Genomic DNA, 23,730 nt, shown 5'->3' with positions numbered 1-23,730 from the left:
CACCGAACTGAATACTTTTTCTTTCGAAGCAAAATTTAAAAATCAAGTTTCAAGTGGTCCCTTACCTCATAGGAAAGTAAGAACAACTTGAAGGTTTGAAATTATTGACATACTTTAAGTAATAAAATTTGAATTGATTTTCTATCTTGTTTGGCACAGAATCACTACGGTGGGCTGGATGGAGGCCACTACACTGCCTATTGTAAAAATGCAGCAAGACAGAGGTGGTTTAAATTTGATGATCACGAAGTTTCTGATATCTCCGTTTCCTCTGTGAAATCTTCAGCAGCTTATATCCTCTTTTATACGTCACTGGGACCACGAGCAACTGATGTAGCCACATAAGGAGAAGTAGGTTATAAGCTAGTTATCTTTTAAAAGGCTGAGCAACACAACTCTTGAAATGCTTATAAAGATACTGGATAGCTACAGCTGGCCATTTAAAAGAATTCTAGGACAGTGGGAGCTGTGTTACTATCACCATATACTTCAGGTCAGTGCTAGTATCAAAAACTGACCAGTAACATTATTTAACAAGTATTGCAGTAAGCATTCCTTACAGGTACCATTTATTTCAAAACAACTTTTTTCAGTTTGCTCCAAAGTTAAAATAATTAACTAGCCAAGCATTATCATTCAACTGGTCTAAAAACCATTGTATCCTTTATTTTCCTTTTCACTGTTAATGGCCTTTTCACATTTCCAAATCCCAGCTTGATCTATGAATACTCTAGAATGATGTAAAGCAGATAGGAATATATATGTATATATTTATTGCACACTTGCACATCAAATCGATGTACATAGTATAATATGTGGTCCTTTTGTGAAGCCTAGAACTCAGAGGATTGCTTTTTTTTCCTTTTGGTCTATTCTGAGTAACTGCAGTGCTTTCTTAGGGAAATGACAGGGCAAAGCTATTTTTCTGTTGGCTTTGGGCTGTATTTGTGCACTAAATCTTTATCCTAAAAAATAAATGGAAACTTTTCTTTAATTTTTTAAAATGAGAATTTTCATTTACACCTACATTAAAATCTTAATGAGAAAAATAATTTTAAACCCTGTAAGTGTTCTGTTATTAATTTTATGTTTCAAACATAGGACAACAGAATTGTAGATTTTACACACACACATAGTCCTTATCCCACTAACTTGACTTAAAATTTAGTTCACTTACTCTGTTGCTTCACTTGATCCCACTCCTCAGCTTGACCCAGAACTGCATATAGCACTTACGATTCTCGTTGGGAGTCAAAGGAAGATAAAATAACACCTAGACTCATTCTATCACGAGTAGTAGAATTCTTAGGATTAAGATACGAGTCAGGCAGCGACTGCAAACTAAACTGCATTATGAAACACACCTTTACGAAATGATATATTAAAAGGGATAGAAGAGCTTAGAATTTATCACTTACCTCAGGAACTCAGTTGTTATAGGTAAAGTCAATATAAACATCGATATAAAAATAAGATTCTAAAGGTGCTTCTGAGAGATGTTACCATTAATTGACTCCCAGAAAAATGTTGGCAGGCTGGGTTTTGAATTGTGAAATTGACAACTTAACTTTTCGCATTCTACAGTTGGTCTAAGAGACTAAATGGCTAAATTATCCCATCAATTAAATGTTTTCAAATCAAATATCAAATTCCTAAGCTCTCAGAGCCACTTGAACAAAAGTTATTTTGGTTTAGCTCCATTGAGTATCTTTGGAAAATAATTTATTGGATATATATATATATATATATATATATATAATTATGAGATAGTTTATAATAAAAATATGTCATTGAAAACCACTGACTTTTGAAGCCTGAGCATAATGTGAGTGCTCTGAAAGCCCCCATCCATTAGCATTGCATCTTTTTCATGCTGCCTTTTTCAGTGGGCCAGGACCATCTTTGTCGTAGACTTATAAAAGGTTGCATAATATACAAGAAAGACTTAAAAATACCAGCAGTGATGCAAGATGCAAGAGTTTTAATGACAAAGCAAAACTTAAATACCAGTTTCTGATTGCTAGTTTTGCAGTTTTCAGGAAGCACTATTTTCCTAGCTCTTGCATTTTTGTATCGGTATAGAAAAGGGCTGGCAGCTATAGAACAGGAGATATGCTGTAGCGGTTTGAACTGAAGTGTCTGGAATCTCACTGACTCGTGTGTCATCGAAGCTGTACCAGGCCTGGGTCACTGAATTCTTGCAGAAAGCAGTGTAGTGGCCGCCATCCAAATCACCAAAGTGGTTCTAGGGGAGAAAGGAATGTCAGACTTAGTGTTTACATGCCAATACTCTTAACTATTGGAACCAAAAAGGTAGGGCCAAGAGATATTTTTCATAATTGTCCCTTATACTAAATTAAAAGGAAATGGTAATTTTAAGTTCAATCATACATATAGCCTGACTACTATATTTTTCATACCACTGAACTGCTTACATATTGCATCCATTGATTAACATAATCTGTGAATGAAATAGGACAGTATTTGGCAGTGTCTAATATCATTAATACTTACTGAGCACCTACTGTACGTAGACTATTAAACATCAAAGGAAATTTTAAAAGAAGAAAATAGTCATCTTTCCTCAAGGCGCTTACAGTTTAATTTTGAAGATAGGCTGAGACAGAGATGAAAAAAGACATTTAACGCTGGAACACGACATTAGAACAGCTGCATGTTGCTACCACAGTTTGAGGCAGCCGTGCAGCAACCGCCCTCTCAGTTGTCTAGGGCCCAACGCAGGACCTGCCCGCTCTCTTCTTCCCATGTCCTTCCTAACCCAGTAAAGGAACGTTTGAAACAAAAGCATAAGAACCTCACTTCTCAGAAGATGGGATGGTATAGAGCAGGAGTCAACAAACCATTTGCCCCTGGGCCAAATCTAGCCCGCTGCCTGTTTCTGTATGGCCTGTGAATTAAGAGTGCATTTTATATTTTTATATGGTTGAAAGAAATCAAAAGAATAATATTTTGTGACGTGTGAAAATTATATGAAATTCAGATTTTTCAATGTCCTTAAATAAAGTTTTATGGGAACACAGCCATGCTCACTCGTTTATGTTTTCCAGTGGCTGCTTTCACACAACAACAGTCGAGTTGAATAGCTGCAATAGAGACTAGAACTGTATGGCCTGCAAAGCCCGAAATATCTACTCTCTAGCTTTTTTACGGAACCCATTTGCTGATCCAGTGGTGTAGAGGGAAGAAAATGGATTCTGTGAATTCAGCTCTAATGCTGCACAGTGACCTTCAGGAAATTATTTAACCTTTCTGACCTTAAATTCCCACCCCTCCCTACCCCCTTTTTTTAAAACAGCGTGGTAAGACCTGTCTTGTCTCATACAGCTATTACTTCTCTTACAGAACTAGCACGTAGGAGGTACTTTCTAAATGTCTCCTAGGCCCTCATCTTCCCAGCTCTCCCCCTACATGTTAGAGAAGTAACCCAGGGCTGACAAGGATCCAGGCTCTGTTCCTGGCCTTTGCCGTGTGACTTTAAGCTAATAAGCTTCAGCTTCCTTATTTATAAAATGGTGCTCCTAACAGTGATACAGTTTGAGAAAAATAAAACATCTGGTGGATCCAGATGATGATGTAATGATCTAACGTGATTAGACAGACCACAGTGGGAGTATGTTCAGTTTTGATGACTTAAGAGTTTTTTTTTTAATTGACATAGTAGAAGATGGTGATGCATCTTTCTAGACTTCCATCCCCAGTAATTATGGCAGACAGTTAGCTAGCTTGAAAGTCGTAGTTACAAAACTGTAAGGAACGCTGGATAAACCATGGTAAATACCCTTTGAAATATATAACTAACTTTAAAGATTGTATACTGAGAGTAATCCCCAGAGGCCGAGAACAGAGGAGATAAAGGATTAGATGATGCGTGCTTGATGCTGTGACTACCTGGGAATAAACAGTTCCTGGTCCCTGCACCCTACGGTGCTTCTAAGTTTTAGGTCCCTGCGGGGTAAGGAGTTGGATTGAGATCCACACACATAGCCATGACTCCTAAAGAGATTCACCCTCAATAAAAGAACAAAGGAGGTGGGGGGGAATCCATCCTCCACGGCTTAGCGTAGCTTAGCTCTGCGTACAGAGAATAAGGCATTCCTGGGAATTTATTAGCATAGACCTGGCTTCTCTTTGGGATTCAAATTTGTACTATCTGTGTGTCTCAGAACACTGTGGCTTTACTGTGAGTATTTTGGGGGTTGCTTGGCAAAAGGAAAGAGAACTACTTTCTTCACTGATGCACCTTAATTCAGGCTGTGCTGGATACCCACATATGAAAAATTCCAGTGATGCTGAACTCACAATTCAATATTATAGAGTAAACACACAAGGAAACAATTTACCATGAGTAAGAGTCAGAAGATGATAAATAGAAGATGAAACCCCAAGGACTTTAGATAAGAGAATTATGAAATAGAAAAAATATATTTAAAATTATATATATTGTGTATATATATACACAGAATATATTTAAAATTATTATAGACATTTAAAAAAATTGGGGGGGGGTAACTAGGTTTATTTATTTATTTATTTACTTACTTACTTACTTACTGGAGTACTGGGAATTGAACCCAGGACCTTGTGCATGCTAAACACGTGCTCTACCACTGAGCTGTACCTTCCCCCCTAAAATTATTATAGACATTTAAGAAAAGGAAGCTAACTTTGAAAACCTAAAAAAGAACTTTCAGAAGTAAAAAAATATAATACTTAAAATTAAAAATTTAGTGTAAAGATTAAATGGTACACAGAATTGAAGAGAGAATGAATAAACTATAAAAATGAAATGGAATTGCCCTGAATGCAGTAGTGATAGGAAACAGAATGTTCAGGGTATCCCTTATAGAAGCTCCAGAAGAGAACAGAGTACAGGAGCAAGACAGCACTGAAAGTGATAATGACTAGAAATGATGAATAAAAGACATAAATCTTTAAATTTAGTAAATACTGTGAACCAAGGATAAATAAAAATAATACTGCAAGACAACAAACACAAAGAGAAAAATCTTAAAAGCAACCAGAAAAAAAGATTACCCACAAAACAATAATCTGCTAGATGAATTCCGTGGCAGCCATATAAACCAAAAATAATGTAGTTTCAAAATAGTAAAAAAAAAAAAAATTTATAATTTGGTTTCTAGTTAGATTATTCAAGAATCAAAGTGAACTAAAGACTTTTTCAAAGACTTGGGAGAACTTCAGGATAACAGATCCTCTTTGAAAAGTCTACTGAAATACATACCACACAAACAAATGAAATTGAGTATAAATGAAGTGATATATACAAGAGGGACTGGTTAGCAAAAAAACTGGTAAAGATCCTTGTAAACCTAAACCAACATAAACTGTATAAGACTGTGATAAATAACATCTACTTTGTAGGTATATTTTTAAAAAGTTAAAACCAAAATGCTAGTAATGCAGTCATTGGAATTACAGTGTTCTAAGATCCTTCTGTTTGTTTGAGAGGAGCATACAGGAATCTTAATTAACTTTAGGCTTCTAATCAAGTATGGAAGCTGAAGTTTTATGTTTAATTGCAGAAGAATCTAAATTAAACGTACAATCTCCAAAGTTGTAGAGGAAACTAACAGTTTAGTAGTAGCAGAGAAAAAAAGGGAAATGACGAGAGAATTCAGGTTACCATAAAGCACACAAGATGGCAACAGAAACAAATCCAAATTTATTTATTATTAATTGAAATATATGGAAACATACTTACCTTACTGGACAGAGACTGACACTGGATTTTTTAAATCTAGTTCTATATTCTACACTATTTAACATTCAGAACTCAGAAAGCTTGAATTTAAAGGGATGGAATAAAGATACAGTAGGTAGATACTACCAAAAGAAAGCTGGAGGAGATAGATAAATCTCAATTAAAATGGACTTAAAAGCATTATAAATGATAGAGTCATGAAATGAAAAAATGTTTAAGACACCAAAAGATAATTCTAAACTACTATGCATCAATAAAATAGATTTTTTAAAAAAAACTATGAACCCTAGGGAAATTCTGAGAAGTCTACTATCATAATGATACATATTTATTATGTAACATTATATTACACATATTTATTATATACCATATATATGAAAAAAATGACCAAACTCTATTTATCCCAGCAAGGCAAGGGTAGTAAAATTAGAAAATCTATGAATGCAATTGACCATATTAATAGATTAAAAAGGATTAAGAGGAGCCTTAGCATCTCAATTATCATGGAAAGAAAGATTTAATAAAATTCAACACCTTTGCACAAAAACTGTTAGCAAAACCAAAATAGAAAGAAATATCCATAACCTGATAAAGTGTAGCTACAAAAGACACAGCAAGCATCATTTTTTATTATTTCCTCTAAAATCAAGAAAAAAAAAAGGAAACTCACTCAAGATGGCAATGTAGGAGGATCCTGGTCTCATCTCCTTCCAGGAACACACCAAAAAAACCAATGGGCTCATATCCAGGAGACCTACAAGGCTATAATCATCTGAGAAATGGCCTTAAGCGGCTTGCACTCTCAGACTCACTCACTCCAGGGCTCAGTGCAGAGGCAGCCAATTGAGAGGTGCCCAGACTTTCTGTGAATGAGACTCATTTGCAAATCTTAAAAGTGTTAGTCTGAGAGGCAAGCATCTTCATTTTAGCACATACCTAGGGGCTGGTGGGCACCATCTCTATACACTACCCCCCACCTCACTCCAGCCAGTAGGCACTATGTTCGCACTCTGCCTCCGCCAGTGCTCAGGAGCACCAGCATCTCCCAGGGTGGGGTTTTACACGGGTATAGTGCCCTGGTTTTGTGGATGATGCTAAGGGGATAACCCTTGATCTCCTAGCTCTGGTGGCCATGGGCACGTGTTCTTGAGACCCAAGGGACTGTAGTGATTGAAGAGAGTTGTTGGCAGACTACCACCTCCAGGGTACTGCACAGAGCAGACTGAAACACACCCAGTCTTTCTGTGACAGAAGCCTATTTGCTTGTTCTGGAGCTTTAGCCTAAAGGGCAGTCGTTAGGCTTGGCACACACCTAGAAGTCAGCGAAGGTGTTCTCAGGCCAGTGGGCACCACCTTTGCACACTCTCTGCCTCGTTACAGCTCACCAATATCTATCTCCCAGAAAGGAGCTCATACACCTGTCTGGAACCCTGATTTTCCTGATGAATGGACAAAGAAGATGTGCATGCATGACAGGATAAATGATCCCCCAGCATGAAAAAAGGAAGAATTCACTACAAAGATATAAAATTGCACACACAGCTTCAAATTATGACAATTACTGGAAAAATCTGGCAAAATCACAATCTTTTAACATGTATCTTTCAGTTATTAATTCTGTTAAAAAAACTTATTAAGAGTATATAATCTTTGAACAACAAAATTAACATTATATTTAGTGGACATAGGGAACCCTGAACCTAATTTAAGCATTCTTTTCAAGCACATATAAAAGTAGGACAGAAAGCCAAGTATCAACACGTATCAAGAATGGATAACATTTGGACCATATTTTCTGATAAGAATGCAAATAAGTTAGAAATTAGTAATAAAAAAACAAATATATAAAATCATATCTGGAATTTTTAAAATGCACCTCTAAGTAACAAGTTGATGAAAACTCAAAGTAAAAGGAAATAAAGACCAGAAATTAATGAAATAGAACTCAGAAATAATAGAATCAATAAAGCCACCAAGCTGGTTCTTTCAGATGACAAAATAGATAACCTTTGGTTATCAAGACTGATCAAGAAAAATGAGATTAGACACAGATAATACTAAGAATTAGGAGAGAACTGGGAATTCAATAGAGATATTAAAATACCAAGAGAATAATGTGAGCAGTTTTATGTCAGAAAGTTTGAAAATGTAAAAAATGGGCAATTTTAAACATAGTTTTTTAAACCATGTGAAGGTAAAACAAAGCTTTTATAAGATAGGTAAATGTATAAACAACCCAATCCAAAAATGGGCAGAAGACCTAAACAAGCAATTCTCCAAGGAAGACATACAAATGATCAAAAAGCACATGAAAAAATGCTCAGTATCACTAATTATCAGAGAAATGCAGATCAAAACTACAATGAGGTATCACCTCACACCAGTCAGAATGGCCGTCATTCAAAAATCCACAAATGACAAATGCTGGAGAGGCTGTGGAGAAAGGGGAACCCTCCTACACTGCTGGTGGGAATGCAGTTTGGTGCAGCCACTATGGAAAACAATGTGGAGATTCCTCAAAAGACTAGGAATAGACTTACCATATGACCCAGGAATCCCACTCCTGGGCTTGTATCCAGAAGGAAATCTACTTCAGGATGACACCTGCATCCCAATGTTCATAGCAGCACTATTTACAATAGCCAAAACATGGAAACAGCCTAAATGTCCATCAACAGGTGACTGGATAAAAAAGATGTGGTATATTTATACGATGGAATACTACTCAGCCATAAAAACCGACAACATAATGCCATTTGCAGCAACATGGATGCTCCTGGAGAATGTCATTCTAAGTGAAGTAAGCCAGAAAGAGAAAGAAAAATACCATATGAGATCACTCATATGTGGAATCTAAAAAAACAAAAACAAAAACAAGCAAGCAAACAAAAACAAAGCATAAATACAGGACAGAAATAGACTCACAGACAAAGAATACAGACTTGTGGTTACCAGGGGGGTGGAGGGTGGGAAGGAATAGACTGGGATTTTAAAATTGTAGAATAGATAAACAGGATTACACTGTATAGCACAGGGAAATATACACAAAATGTTATGATAACTCACAGAGAAAAAAATGTGACAATGAGTGTGTATATGTCCATGAATGACTGAAAAATTGTGCTGAACACTGGAATTTGACACAACATTGTAAAATGATTATAAATCAATAAAAAAATGTTAAAAAAATGGGCAACTTTAAACATAGTTTTTTAAACCATGTGAAGGTAAAACAAAGCTTTTATAAGATAGATAAATGTCTTCACGGTCTTGGGTAATTTGTATTTTCACACAATGGAATACTATACAGCAATGAGGATGGACAAACTACAAAACATGCAACAATATGAATGAATGTTGCATAATTTTGAGTGAAAGCCACCAGATACAAGAGTACACAACGTATGATTCCATTGCTATAAAGCACAACAGCTGGCAAAATGTAACCTGTCAGCAGCCAGTGGTCTCCCGGACTAGAAGCGGGCACAAGGGTAGCAAGGTGCTGGTAATATTATGTTTGAACTGTGTTCTGGTTACACAGGCAGGTTCCCTTTTTGAAAATTTACTGAGTTTTACATTCATGGTTTGCATTTTTCTTTATGTATGTTTTACTTCAATAAAAACTTTATTTTTTAAAAAATGAAGAAATAGAAACTCCTGCCTAAATAGACTCATCTTGGCTAAAACAAATTAAGCCAATATTTAAAAATCCATCCACCAAGAACAGAAATTCTAGGACCAGAAATTTTTAAAAAATTCTACCAGACTTTCAAGAAACAACTTATTTTTATCCTATATGGACTGTACCAGAGAACAGAAAAGAATGGCCAATTCATTTTATGGAGGCTAGAAATAGGCTGATCCCCAAAACAAAAACAGGAAAGGACAGCATGAGAAAGCAAGTTACAGGTTAGTCTCTCAATTGTGAGAACAGATGTAAAAAATGTAAATACATTTTTAGAAAAAAAAACTCAAGTAGGAAATCAATGCTGTTTGCTATATTAATAGATTAAAGGAGGGATTTAGGTCAATTGTCTTCAAAATGTGATCTGGGAGAACACAAACACACATACACACACACACACACATGTACATGTAAACAAAGTTCCACTTGTTACCACATGACAATGCATAATACAAAACTTTATGAGAGCAAAATATTGGAAACAATCTAACTGCCCAGCAACAGGAGAAATTATAAATTTAAAGATACAATGAATTACTGAAGGCAGGTAAAATGAATGCACTAAAGCTAATGTATCAACAGGGACTAATATAAAAATAACACTGAGAAAAAAGTTACAGAAAGATGTGTACAGCTAATGATACCAAATATATAAAATATGTAAAACATACTGTATCACAAGTATAGATACATACATGTGTGATAAAAATATGAAAGAATGCATAGGAATAATACTTTGCAAATTCAGGATTGTGGTTACAATAGAGAATGGAGGGGAGTGGGGTTGTTAAAGATACACAGGGCTTGATTTTATCTACAATATTTTATTCTTAACACCAGTGTGCATACTTAGTATATTGTTTTCTGTGCCTGAAATATTTCATAATTTTAAAACAGTCTTTCTAAAAGCCAATCATGTGAAGAGGGTCGAAGGATGTAAGTATTATTGGTGCATTATTGCTGTTTTCAAATATGTGAAGGGCCATCATGTATAAGAAAGAGTAATGTGTTCTGTTCAGCTAACATATGTACAAAATTTGTTAACTATAAAGCCACATACATATTACTATTACTACTTCAGAGGACAGAATTAGGACAAATGGAAGAAACTGTGAGGAGGAAGGTAGATGGAGGCCCAACAGAGAGACATGTTAGCAGTCAGAGGCAGCGTAACTCAGTAGTGAGAGCAGGACTGTTTGGGGCCAGCCCACCTGGCTTCAGATCCTGGCGCTGCCCTCTGAAGGCGGTGTGATTGGAGCAGATGCTTGAACCTCTGTTCCTGTTTCACATTCTGTAAACTGGGAATAATTATAGTGCCTATACTTCACAGGGCTACATAAGGATTAAAAGATTATTTGTGAAGTGCCTAGAACACAGCAAGCACTACATGCTTGTAAAACAAACCAGACATCTGTCAGATGAAGAGCCTTCCTTGTAAAGCAGAAAGCTCTTCAAGGGCTCACTCAGAGGCTGGATAAATCTCTCTGAGGATGCTGTAGAAGTAATCCTTTCTGGTCTAGGTAAGCACTTCTCAAACTTCAATATGCATTCGAATCACACAGGGAGCTTGCTAAAATGCATGTTTCTGCTCAGCATGCTTGAGGTGGGGCCTAAGGTTCCTGACTTCTAACAGGCGTCTCCTGGGGACGAACCTGGAGCAGCGGAGCTCTGGGTGGCCTTTCCCCATGACCATACATCATAGTTTCTAAGATGCTTAGTCTTTACTTCTGATCAACCATCAATTTGAAGTAATTTCTAGATAAAACTCATCATTCAAAACCAAGTTTTAGCTGTCAATTTACTAATAATTTAAACACTAAAAGGATTAAGAATTTATAGGAAGCTTGGGTGACTCTCTTTATACAAATGTGTATCTTTTCATATGGTAGATATAATTACCATCAAACTTTAGAAAAAAATAAATTCTGCTTTTGGATTTTCTTAAAGCAGAAAAACACTTCTAATGAAAACCAGAAGCAGTAAAATAGAGGGCGGGGGAGGGGCAGTTCCTATATCATTTTGTAATTTAGAGTCTGTTATGAGCGAGAAGAGGATGTCACTTTAGATTTCCAAATAGGTGAGTGAGAGAAGGAAAATCATATTTAAGGGTAGGATAAATCAGAAAGAAGGAGAATGTCAAGCTTGAAGTGAAAAGGAAAAAAATAAAGAAGGATCTTTTTTTTTTAAAGATTTTTTTAAGTATGGTTCTGAGAGATGTTAAAGAGAAAGACCAGTTGGGTCAACATCTGATATGAATTCAATGATGAGCTGAATAAGCAAATTAGATTTCAGTACACGGGATGACACTGGGGACTCCTCCTAGGCTCTGGTCGGGTCCCCACGCATCTGACTCAGACACAACTGGGCCTCCAGATTCCACTGCATCTGAGTGTTCTGAAGCAGACCTTCAACACCGTCATCCAGGCCAGAAACCCAGAGAATGGCCTGGCGCTTGGGGTGGTGGATGTTGTGGGAAGCTCTGGATGATTTGTTCTGAATTAGACTCCTTACATTTTCTTTCCTTGAGGGAATCCTCCATGATGACAGCTGATTTAGAGCCAAAGGGAATCCCCAGAGTTCCCTTAGGACTGAGGTACACAGGCAGTGAGTCTGTGACTACTGTGTACCTAGCGTTTGCTGGCTTTGGCCATGGAGGGGCTCATTCTTATTCAACATGAAGCTGTTGGTACCAAGTTCTGCTGCCCCCAGAGTACAGCTCCCAAGTGTCCCCAGGTCTGAAATAGCCATGGAGTGAGGGACAGGGAGGAGAGGCAGTGAAGAGGACGTTGTATTCTTTCACTGCTCTACTGTTCAAGGTCAAAGCAGGGAGTTTCCAGGCTCTATATTTTGTTTTATAAAGGGGAGTATAGGAGAAGTCAGGAAAATAGAAGCAGTGGTCATTCAAGCAAATAATTCTACAGTTTTCTTTACACTTGAGTTATTTTAAATAGTTTCAGTTATTTTACTCACCACCACTGCACAGAGGTTATATTTAGGATGTTTCCGAAAAATTGGACAAATGTAAGGAGTAAGGTCCAAGTTAGTGAGTGGGTAATGAATATCTGTCCTCAGTTTCCTTTTCATTGTACCCAGAACGTCAAACCTGGATAGATAAAACAAACGCGTGAAATGTAAAGTAAGCACGTGAACCACTCATGAATGAAGTCCACATGCCTTCATAAATTCCAAGTATAGTTAAAAGTAATTTCTTGGAAAGATTATTTGGTGCAGACCTATACATAAATTATTTTTTTCTTATCTACATATATTTGGAATCTCCACATCCACAAGCCTCGCCAAAACTGAGGCTGGAGTGGACCAAAAGCTTGAGTCAGGGAGTGAGGCAGGGTAAAGTCCACCCAGTGGGAGAAAAAGAAAGGCTAAAGCCAGGCTGGGCGTCGGGGAGTGGAAGTCACATCGCTAACTTCCTGAGGCCTTCACTCCAGCTGATGCTGTTCACTCTGGCCCCCTGACTCAGCTTTTCCTTATCTTGATTTCAGCACACCTTGTCTTGGCAGTGTCCCATTTTCCAGCTCTGAGACTTTACTATATCTTTAATAAGGTACAATTTTGTGAAAATCTTGTCACATTCTCTATTTGTTATAAATCAGTCGTTCCCAAATCTGAATGTACATGAGAATCACCCCAGAGCTTTTTAAAAAAATGAATTATGTTCATTTTGGGAAAATGGCTGATTTAGGTCTGGGGCAAGAAAGTCACTGGGTGAGCCAGAAAGGAAGAAACCTTGTTTGCAAAAACTGATGGAATATCATATGACCAGGCAATCCCCTGTCGAGGTATCATCTCAAAAGAAATGAGGCCTTATATCCACACAGAAACCTACATGCAGGTTTATAGCAGCTGTATTCATGTCTGACCCAAACTGGAAACAACCCAAATGTTCATCAATTGGTGAGCAAACAAACAATTGTGGTACATTCATAAAAGGGAATACTACACAGCAATAAAAAGGAACCACTGCTACATGCCACAACATGGATTAATCTCATGCTAAGTGAGAGAAGCAAACATAAAAGGCCACATATGGTATAACATAGGACATTCTGGAAAAGGCAAAACTATAAAGATGGAAATCAGATCAGAAGTTTCTAGATGCTGAGGGTACGAGAAGGGATTGATTATAAAGGAGCATGAGAAAACATTTTGGGGTGATGGAGATAATCTCTCTGCTGGCAGTGATGGTTTTATCACATTTTTCAAAATTCACAGAATTGTATACCTAACAAGGACACATTTTATATATGTAACTATACTTTATTAACCCTAAATTAACGAATGGGGTCACAGGTGCTGGCTTTAAGGGATCCCATGGCCAACTTTGAACAATTTGAACATCAAGAAGAATGATAGTAGTCACAAATATTAAATCCATTACGTTTAAAAATATCTTGAGTCCAGAGTGATACTTGTTGCAAAGGGGAAAACCATACTGTTAAATGGTGAGATCTTACAGTCACTACCTTAACTAAGGGATCAAATTTAGCATCACCAATAGTGGGACAAAATTTTATGATTTGTCTCCTGATGTAATGTGATGACCTATGGCAGATTCTTGCAAAAAAAAAAAAAAGTTTAGCCTGAACCTAACCATGAGGGAACAATTAGACAAATCAAGGATGGGGGACATAATCTAACAATGGACTCCATGGACTCCCTCAAAGGTGCAGTATGAGGGAAAAAAAATGTTTAAATATTAAAAATGGGGAAGGATTGTTCTAGATTAAAAGGGACTACAGAGACAGCCAAATGCAATGCATAACCCTTGACTGGATGGACTGGATGCTAGATTGGAAAAAAGTGATGGAAGACATTTTTGGGATAGGGGAATTAAGATATGGACTGTATCCTGGGTTAAATTTCTTGGGCATATAATGGTGTTGTGATTGTGAAGGAAAGAATGTCCTTATTCTCAGGTGATACATGCTGAAGTATTTAAGCATGAAACACCATGGTGTTTGCATTTCATTTTGGTGGTTCAGCTAATCAGATGGAATGGATGGAGGCAGAGAGAGAGAGAGAGACGGAAAGAACTAAAGGAAATGTGGCAGAGTGGCACCAGCTAATGAAGATTCTAGGGTCTGTGGGTATTCATTATATATCTTTTCAAATTTTCTGTAGATTTGAAACTTTTAAAAATAAAAACTGAGGGGGTGGAATTTAAAAATTAAAACAGTGATGCTTAGATTCCACCTCAGACCTGTGGGATCAGAATCCACAAGGGTGGAGCCAGGGAATTTATTTTTTAAAAGCACTCAAAGTGAGTGCCAAATGTCAATCAGCAGTTGAATAAACAAAATATGATGTACATACCTGTGATGGAGTGTTATTCAGCCATAAAAAGGAATGAACTGTCAGTACATGTCACAAGGATGAAACTTGGAAACATTATGCTAAGTGAAACAGGCCAGCAAAAAGGACAAACACTGTGATTACACTTACACGCAGTGCCAGAATAGGCAAATTTATAGACAGAGGAAGTAGACTGGAGGTGACCAGAGGCCAGGGGAAAGAGGACAGGGGAATTGCTGCTTCACAGTTCCAGAGTTTCTCTTGGGGGTGATGAAAAAGTTTTGGAAATAGTGCTGATCGCTGCATAACACTGTAAATGTAATTAATGTCACTGAAGTTGTACACTTAAAATGATTAAAATGGCAAATTTTGTTATATACATTTTTACCACAGATTTTTAAAAAATTAATGTAATATATGCAACAGCATTAAATTGTACACTTAAATGGGTGAACTTCATAGTATGTGAATTATATCATGATATAGCTGTTCAAAACAATCTGCTCACAAAATGCCAAAATCCATACCTTTTTAAGTGAAAGACAATTATTTTTGGTGCTTTAGAAATACTGGCCCTCACAGCTGTTTCTTGCTTGGTTTCGCAAAGGGAACAGAGGATTTGGTTGTTCCAGGTCAGTGTGTCTTGTTGGAAAAAACACTGGAGACAGTCCTGTTGAGGAAAAAAGCATCTGGTGACCAAACTGGACCACCTGCAGCCTGGGCTCCCTGTACACTAGGACCCTGAGGAGCTGTGGGCATGCAGTCCTTGCGCTCTTCTCGAAGTCACCAAGTCCAGGATACCAGCGCCACAAGCTGCGGCCGGGGTAGAGTCCACGTGGCGAGGAGGTGCTGCTTTCTCACAGAGGAACCAAACTGGCCCAGCGATCCATCTCACCTCTAATCTCCGAATCAGCATTTTAACATTTCCAGTTTGTTTCACAATAACACTGACTATACGATTTCCACTAACAGAGCCAGGCAGCTGCTTTAAGTGATTCATCTCATCACAAAAGTGATCTGGTGATTGAAAAATGACCATATCCTAGTATTCTGGGGTGGCCCAAACCAAAGACAGCAGAACAGAGAGAATCTGATCTCACGCCCGCAGGAGACGCCCTCAGCCAGCCAGGCCCCGGCCCTGCAGACCCCTAGCCTAGGGAGGAAGGCGAGCACAGGTTCGGTTGGCAGCGGGCTTGCCAGCACCTCCCTTACAGGCTTTGGAATTTGTTTCCAGCAGCCTCTCGCAGATTGATCTGAGAACAAAATCCAGTTCCAAATAAGTCACAGGATTCTACTCTCCAATTCTGGTCTGTGAAAACTTTTAGCAATAGATGTGCTTCCCTAATTTAGGAAGAAAAATATAAATAAGTGCTTTTCTGCAAGGAAACTTATCACTCCCTGCCACCTAACTGTTCCCTGCCTTTTACTGCTACCACCTGCCCCCTGTTTAAAGACTACCTTTTGTATTACGGTGAAGAAAATTCAAGAGGTAAACTAAGGCACTATTCCATTCTATCTTCCCCAAATGTCCTTCAGCTTTTGGCCAAAATAAAAGAGCTCAAGACTAAGAGTCAGAATCATTTCTATCTAGTTGCCAATCTGGACTTACAGACCTCTGGGGTGAGGAAGCGCCGTAAGATTTTTGTAAGTATAAATTCCCTACATGCACCAAGCCATTTCAGTAGACTGAATAAACCCCACCTACCTTTTCAGTTTTACAGTGAGACTGTTTTATTGAGCACATTTACAAATACAAGTGAATTCACAGTAACTTGTGGCTGTATGTCACTATTCTACCAAATGTTGTCATCATGGGCTTCCAATTTTTCTAAGGTTATGAAGCAGCCTCCTTTGTACTAGAAAATGTAGGGAACAGCCCTGAGAAAATGCAGGCTGGGGTAGAGAAAGGCAAAAGGAGTCTCCAGGAGCAAGAACCCCTACCTGCAGAGAGCATTCGTATCTGGATGGAATGGGGAGGGAGAGGACGGTGAAGACCTCATTCTTGTAGGTGCAGTTCTCACACTTTAAACATACGATGCTGTAATTCAGCTGCCCTTCAAACAGCCGGGTGATGATGGAGGACTCACTGGCAATCATCTTCCTGCAGCATCTTGGAAGAGATTTTTTCTCATACAATCTTCTTCGGTGGTACTGAATCAAGGAACAAGTTCACCCCAAATCAACTATTGGTTATCAAATTTTTTTTTAAATAGAATGACTTGATTTTGGTTTCAGAAAATAAACAGAATCAGACCTTCTTAAGAGTATATACTATGTATGCTTTCTGACAATTCAGCTATCTCCTTCCTTAAGTGAAGCTGACGAATGATGACACCCTAACCCTGGTAAAACACATGTCCACGACCCCATAGGCTGACAGCCTATGATAATGTGATATAGGGTCCTGGTGGCAGTTTTTCCTGGGAAGAGGGTAAGTAAGCCGTCAAACTAGCTTTCAGTCATACAATCCAATCTAGATGTAAAATAAAGGAACTGGATCTCTCTTCTAGTCCCCTAGGTTATGTTCCCTTGCCTCTTTGAGGGGGCGGGGGTAAATAGGTTTATTATTTTTTTAGATGAGGGACTGGTGATCGAGCCCAGGACCTCGTGCATGCTAAGCATGCGCTCTACCGCTTGAGCTATACTCTCCCCTCACTTCTTTTATTGTTAGAAAACATTTTTTTTTTAAGAGTAAACCATAAACTCCTAAGGCAGCCTGACTTCATGAGCGTTGCAGCCTGATGTGAATTCAGTGACGCTCAGGAACAGCGTGCTGGGGAGCACACCCTGACTGTGCAGGGATCCTACAGCCTCAGCAGAGCATACACGCTGAAGGCACAGCAGCCCCGCAGCAGCTCTGCTCTGGAGCTGCGCGCATAGCTCCACTTCGGTTGCTGCTTTAGTCATGCTCCGCTGCCCAGGCCTTCCACCCGACAGTGGTTTAAGGCCCCCCTCACTCCAAGTCTGGCCTTGGGAACTAGAATGCTATTTATTTCAGACTGACTGCAGATGAGGACCTAAGTGATTTTACTGACCACCACCCTCCCCTCTGGCTAAAAACAGTGCTGCCATAAATACCTTATTAATAGTGAAAGTGCAAAATGGAGCTGAGGCTTGCAGGTAAGAATGATTACGGTGATTGTGATCTTTCATAGTAAGTGTCTTCGGGATGTTAGCTATGAGGTAAGCTACCAGCAGCACAAAGGACACTGCAGAGAGTCCAGGCCATGTATTTGGAGAGTGTGGATCTCAGAGGCTGAAGGCAGTGAGTCTTGTTAATAAGGGCAACCCCCTTAGTCACTGGCAACTTCACGTTTTATTAAATGTGTGTCTAAATCCAGTGAAGAACTGAGGCACATTTAGTATGAAGATGAAACTCTTCAGTATAACGATCTGTCCTTTCACCTAATACCAAGCTTGGTATTTCCTCGGGTTTGTAGCTACCAAGAACATCTATTTGAAGTTGTAAAAGTTTGATATGTTACACCTCGTGAGGAATATATTTTTTATTAAAAAATATAATTTTCACTTAAAAAAATAGTCCATGCAGATGTTACTGCAAAGGCAACTAGATCAGTGGTTCCCACACCAACTGGAAACCCCAAGTGAGTTTTCCCAGAAGACAACCCAGACATTCTAATTCAGTATGGAGCAAGGGCTTTAGAATCTGTGTGTGTGATTCTGACGACCAGCTGAACTGGGTAAATACAGACCCATTCAAATACTAATTTGAATGTTCCCTGGAGTGACCCCAGCACCTGTGCTCAGCAAAGAGTAGGCAACATTGACTGAACAAATGAAGGAATGAAAAACGAAAGTTGCTGATGGAGCTGAAGGTCTATCCTATTTCAAGGCCACTAATTCTACTTACCTTTTTAAGAGCTTCATGAAGTTCATTCAGGACGTAAATCAAGAATTCCTGAGCATCTTGCTGAGTCTTTTTCGTAAGTGCTGGGTAGAGACTGCCAAGAGCTGACCGAAGTATTTCTGGTGAGACACAGTCTGAGTCTCCAAGCCACATGTCTGTCATCACATAGGCAAAAGCAGTAGCAACCTTACTGCAATCCCTTGGAAGAAGGAAGGGGAATGTTTCCGGCTGATTTAATGAAAAGAGGGCACCTACAAACTCCCACATGTGGCATCAGACCCCGAATGAAGCTTCATTCATTTCTTGCTCACCCTTCCCATTTTACCCACCTGAGAAATGGGATCTGGGGCACTGCAGCCTCCACTAACAAGTTTAGCCCTTAATAGGGACTCCAGAGGGTCCCTTCCCTAACCCCACCTTGGGGAGCAGAGGGTGGGAGTTGAGCCATAGGGAAAGAAAATGGTCTTACTTTTGAAGAGCGGTAATGTACTTTCCAGAGAGAAAGTATTCCACCAGCGGTGAGATGCTGCAGAGACACTGTAAGATGGCGTTCATGTAGCATGTGTTGCCCAAGTTCCGCAGGCCAGTCACGCCCTGGAAATGGGGCTGGTTCTCATCAGCCTCGTTAGCTGGGAAGGGGTCATAGTGATCTGTGCACTCTGCGCTGTGTTGGTGCCGTGTGAAAAGAAAGGAAAGCACTTTGAGGGAACAAAACATGTACAAATGAAGTCATGCCCTCTTGACTTCATGACACAAAGGAGAGTTCTTCCTAAGGCTTCCTAAGGCTTACCAAATACATTCCCCATCAAGGACGGGAGTATTCGGACTTGGGGTCCACAATTGCGTTACTTTGTCCAGAACTCTTTGAACAATGCCTGTGGCCAAATAAGCAGAGATAAAAAGGTTCTTCTTAAAAACCAAAGCAAGAGGACAGAAAATATTGACCTTTCAGAGTCCTAGAACTGCTTTGCTAAAAACGTGGGCTTCTCTTCTAAATACCAAAGTATTTCCTTTTTTTTTGCTGGGGAAGCAATTTAACCATCGTTATTAGTAATAATAATAACAATATATAGTAGTTAACAACAATAGTTATCATGTATTGACCTGGCACTGCATTAAGTACTTAATATAAACTTTCCAATTCTTTCAACAATTCTATGGGGTAGGTACAATTATTTTTAAATCCTGTTTTACAGATGGGATATCATGTGTAAATGGTTTAGTCTTTTGCCCACAGTAATGTACTAAGGGATGTGCAGCGTCACGTAGGTGGAAGGGATATTTACCTACCTACCTATGTCTCATCTGTCTGTCAAGAGTTATTTGGATTTATAGCAAGATATTTTTGTAGATATAAACAAGATTATTCTAGAACTTATTTGAAGAGGTAATTTGCTGGGCAGTTACCATGTGCCAAGCACTGTGCTAGGTAATGTGTAAGTGCATGCTATTAAGTGCTCCCCTTGGTACTATCAGTCAAAAAAAAAAAAAAAGACAAAAATAGGGAAAGGGATAGAGTTAGCGGTTGAGTACATGCTTAGTATGCATGAGGTCCTGGGTTCAATCCCCAGTACCTCCATTAAAAAAAAAAGTTATTTGGATTTATATATCATATGTTAGAAGTGTGTATGTGTGCGCATACACATACATATATAGGCATATATATACCTGCCAGCATTATATACACACATATTAAGAGCACCTTTATGTACATATAAAGACACACACATATGCAGAGGGAAAACGCATACACTTTGTAAAAAAAAATAGACCTCAGTTTAAATTCTGACTCTGTGACTTACTATTTATACGATCTGAGACTCGTATGTCCGTTTCTTACAGCCTGCTTTGTAGGGTTGTTGTGATGATTAGATTAGATGATGCAAGGCATTTGGCACAGATTACAGTTAATAAACGGTAACCTAAGAAAAGTTTTTTTAAAGGAATGATGGGTCTAGGATAGCCTTAATAGTAGCTACAGAATCAGAGCCTCCATGTGAATCCACCAGACGTGCACAGAGGGGAGAGCCCTCCTCTCCCCACAGAGCTTCCTTCTGTAATTTGGCCATTGCACCATCGTCCTTTTGGTTTTTCTATCCACATACAGTATCTAAAATTGGGCCTCCGGGAGACAGCGACCTCACCTCAGTAACTCTACTTACAATGCTGCCAGTTTGAAAAGTGCTCTCTGTTGCTTAGGGTGGACAATTTCCCTTTTATTTACTGATAAATAAAACGGACTGTCAATCTTTGGGAATACTTATTGACTAGATATTAAATAACATCTTCCTTTCCTTTTGGGGGACTTCCAATGGGTCAAACCTGGGGGAACCATTTGAAATGCAGCATGCACCTCCTGACTCCTTTGAGCATGGCTTCCCTTGGCCACCCCAACAAAGCTTATCTACAAAGTGCAGTAGACAGAGGCTCACAGGACATAGTAGATACCGAAGTCATCTGCAGGGAGAGGCTGCCGTGAAGCCATTTCAGTGAAACCACGCTGGTCTTTCACTTCTATTCAGGAGCTACATCTAATCCTTTTAACTTCATTTCTCCAAGCCTGTTACTTTGGCTCTTTTTGTTTACAGTAAGAAACTTATATGTCCCTCCCTACTTTCAGTAGCTGCAAACTGACTTCATCTGCACATAGGGTACATTCCACCATGGATTTCCCATATGTCATAATCCTTTCCATTACTCTTCAAGATTCTAGCATGTTGCCATGAGATATTGTTACTTGGTTGCTTTAAAACTTTAAAAGATCAGATTTCAGAGAACTAACTGAACCTGTAACCTCTCTTCCTCCATCTTTCCAAGCTTCTCTTGTGTATATTACAGACACACACACAGAAGATTTGCCTCCACGTGAGTAGATACTATGGCAACCCTGCCCTCTTAGGGCACTCATCCACCCTCCCAGTGACTGCACCACTCCTAGGGCTTCAAAGGACTGTCTCTCACCCTGGATGGGGAGGCAGCTGGATTTTGCTCCTTCCCTAAATGCACAGCATTGTGATAGACTGGATTATTTCCCTTCATTGTGTTCAATCATAGGGCCAAAGAGGTATACACACACACACACATGCTACACAGGGCAAATAAAAATAAAGGATTCATCATAGAATAATTTACATGCTGAGAAGTAGCAGAGTACACATGATCTCCTGAGCTCTCACTGTCTTCATAGAGAACTGTTCTTAAGAAAGCACTTCAGTAGAGAGGGAACCATCCACTCCCCCAGAAGAACCCCCCACTCAATGCTCTGTTTAGATGAAAAGGGGTCAAAGAATATTTGCAATCATAAGGCAGTGAAAGCAACATAGAGGAAGTGGCCTTGTTAGAAAGGGGAGCCTCCTCTGGAGCTCCAAAGCTGGTACCAACCTGTTCTTCCTCTGAGCTAACTCAGAATCTGTACAGAAAAGACAGAGAAAGAATCGTTAGGGCCAATCAAACCTGACTTTTCTCAACGCTACATCAAGTAAAATGAATGAGGTAACAAAAGGAAAAAACTCCTCAAAAACATCAATGCCAGGAAAGATAAAGAAGGCTGAGAACTTTGGAGATGAAAAAGAAACTTGAGAAACAAGACAATTAAATATTCAATCCTGGGTGGGATCCTGGATTAGGGGGGAAAAAATTACTATAAAAAATTACTATTAAAATTACTATATTATTATTGGGACAACCAATAAAATCTGAATATGGATTATACATGAATAGTTTTGTATTGATGTGGATTCTTCTGAATTTTATAAAATTGTGTTTTATTTATGAAAGAGGTTGTCCTTGTTCTTAGGAAATACACACTGAAGGAAAGGAGGAACGGGGGAGTGATACGGAAAATACGAAGCAAGAACAGCCAAATCTCTGCAACTGGTGAATCTGGGTGAAGGTCTTCTGGGGTTCTTTGGATTCATCTCACAACTCTTCTATACGTTTGAAATTACCTCAAACTAAAAAGTTCAAAAAATAAAAATGTAGTAGCTATACTTGTAATATAGATTTATCTCCAAGATATATTACTGGTAAGTCAAAAAAGCAAGGTGCTGAAGAGTTTGCCTATAGGGTGTACCCAATTCATGTCCAAATGTGGACCCATGAATTTGTTTTATTTAGTGACTTACAACCTATTATTATGATGATTATTGATTAATTGATTGATGTACAAATCATCTCAAGATTAGCCAGCAGGGGGCCCTTCAAGATGTTTTCTGTACCCATTCGACAGGTCTCCATCGTTCTTTGAGCACTTCCTCACTTTTTGCCATAGCAACATCTTCCAGACTTACCTTGTGTTGTCTCTGTCCCACTCCTGAGGTCAGCCATTTCTCAAAGAGCCCTGGTTCCTGTTAAGGAGAACGGTATTTAGAAACCAAGACGTGGGAGCTAGGGGTACTCATGCTATTACAGTGTCACAGCCTCCCATTATCCTCAACACGTTTCCTGCTTTGATCAGTCCCCCTGCACGTAAGTTATCTCCTGTTGCTGCCCCCTGCCTCCCACCCTGTATCACTACACACAGATACCATCCTTACCCCGCTTCTCTGACACCCCATGTCAAGTCACTGCTGCCTGCAGCAGACTGAGGCCTAACTAGATTGGTCTCAGCTACGGCTTTGAGGCTAACTTGCGAATGAACAAAGGAAGAAAAGAGGAAAGGAATCAGGCTCTCCCAGTTATTTTCTGCTTCTGTCTTTGATGGATTTTTTTTTTTTTTGGTCTCTTATCTCAGATGGCTTTAAGTTCACAAACTGCAATGGAAACCTAAGTAATGATGACTCTTTAGCCCAAGAATGAATGTGCAAGTGTGGGGGTGGGGTGAGGGTGTCAGCATTTGTAGGAATGTCTTTGTGGATTTTCAGAGGGGTGGGAAACAGGGCTGTAGAGACATGTGAGTAGAATCCTGACATACTGGGACAGACTGCATGTGTTCTGACAGAGGCCAGTAATGCCCACAGAGGCCACACTTTGTCATGGGAGGGGCCAAAAAACCACAGATCTGTCCTGTAAATGTCTGTTGCCTCCCCATCCCAAGGGCAAGTACCTCTGTCCATTCAAAATGAATGTCCATACTCACTCACATGAGGGACGGTTTAGACACCTGTGCACAGCATCTGTTCTCAC

General features: G+C 39.1%; 2 protein-coding genes and 1 long non-coding RNA gene across 9 annotated transcripts in view; 2 read left to right on the top strand and 1 right to left on the bottom strand.

Moving 5' to 3' along the window:
- USP8 (ubiquitin specific peptidase 8) overlaps window positions 1–8,655 on the top strand; it is a 50,755-nt gene extending 42,100 nt beyond the window's left edge. For 2 of the 4 annotated variants that reach the window (XM_072962456.1, XM_072962455.1), the window contains one exon: window positions 160–685. In XM_072962456.1, the coding sequence (XP_072818557.1) occupies window positions 160–345 (186 nt within the window). In that variant the 3' untranslated portion in view covers window positions 346–685. Of the gene's footprint in view, window positions 1–159; window positions 995–8,421 lie in introns of those variants that run through there. The other 2 variants (XM_072962453.1, XM_031672785.2) reach the window with 2 other exon arrangements.
- Window positions 1,965–21,267, bottom strand: USP50 (ubiquitin specific peptidase 50). Of its 4 annotated transcripts, none has more exons than XM_072962458.1 (8): window positions 21,039–21,257; window positions 19,397–19,481; window positions 19,076–19,270; window positions 18,610–18,805; window positions 16,680–16,889; window positions 15,266–15,408; window positions 12,399–12,531; window positions 1,965–2,245 (listed from the first exon to the last, which is right to left on the bottom strand). In XM_072962458.1, the coding sequence occupies exons 1-8, from the start codon at window positions 21,061–21,063 to the stop codon at window positions 2,054–2,056; spliced, it is 1,179 nt and encodes a 392-aa protein (XP_072818559.1). In that variant the 5' UTR covers window positions 21,064–21,257; the 3' UTR covers window positions 1,965–2,053. The 4 variants fall into 4 exon arrangements, with proteins under 4 accessions (XP_072818559.1, XP_072818558.1, XP_072818561.1 ...); XM_072962457.1 differs by having other exon boundaries at window positions 21,055–21,187; XM_072962460.1 differs by having other exon boundaries at window positions 19,076–19,304; window positions 21,039–21,128.
- Window positions 21,268–21,382: 115 nt separating this feature from the next.
- LOC140696796 (uncharacterized) lies at window positions 21,383–22,595 on the top strand. The gene is made up of 2 exons (XR_012073313.1): window positions 21,383–21,471; window positions 22,403–22,595. It is a non-coding gene; the product is annotated as an uncharacterized lncRNA (long non-coding RNA).
- The last annotated feature ends 1,135 nt before the right edge of the window (window positions 22,596–23,730 follow it).

This window comes from Vicugna pacos, chromosome 6 (genome assembly GCF_048564905.1).
Source record: "Vicugna pacos chromosome 6, VicPac4, whole genome shotgun sequence".
In the NCBI taxonomy this organism is placed as follows: domain Eukaryota; kingdom Metazoa; phylum Chordata; class Mammalia; order Artiodactyla; family Camelidae; genus Vicugna; species Vicugna pacos.
The sequence above is the reverse complement of the archived record's forward strand: the minus strand, read 5'-3'. Positions and strand labels throughout refer to the sequence as shown.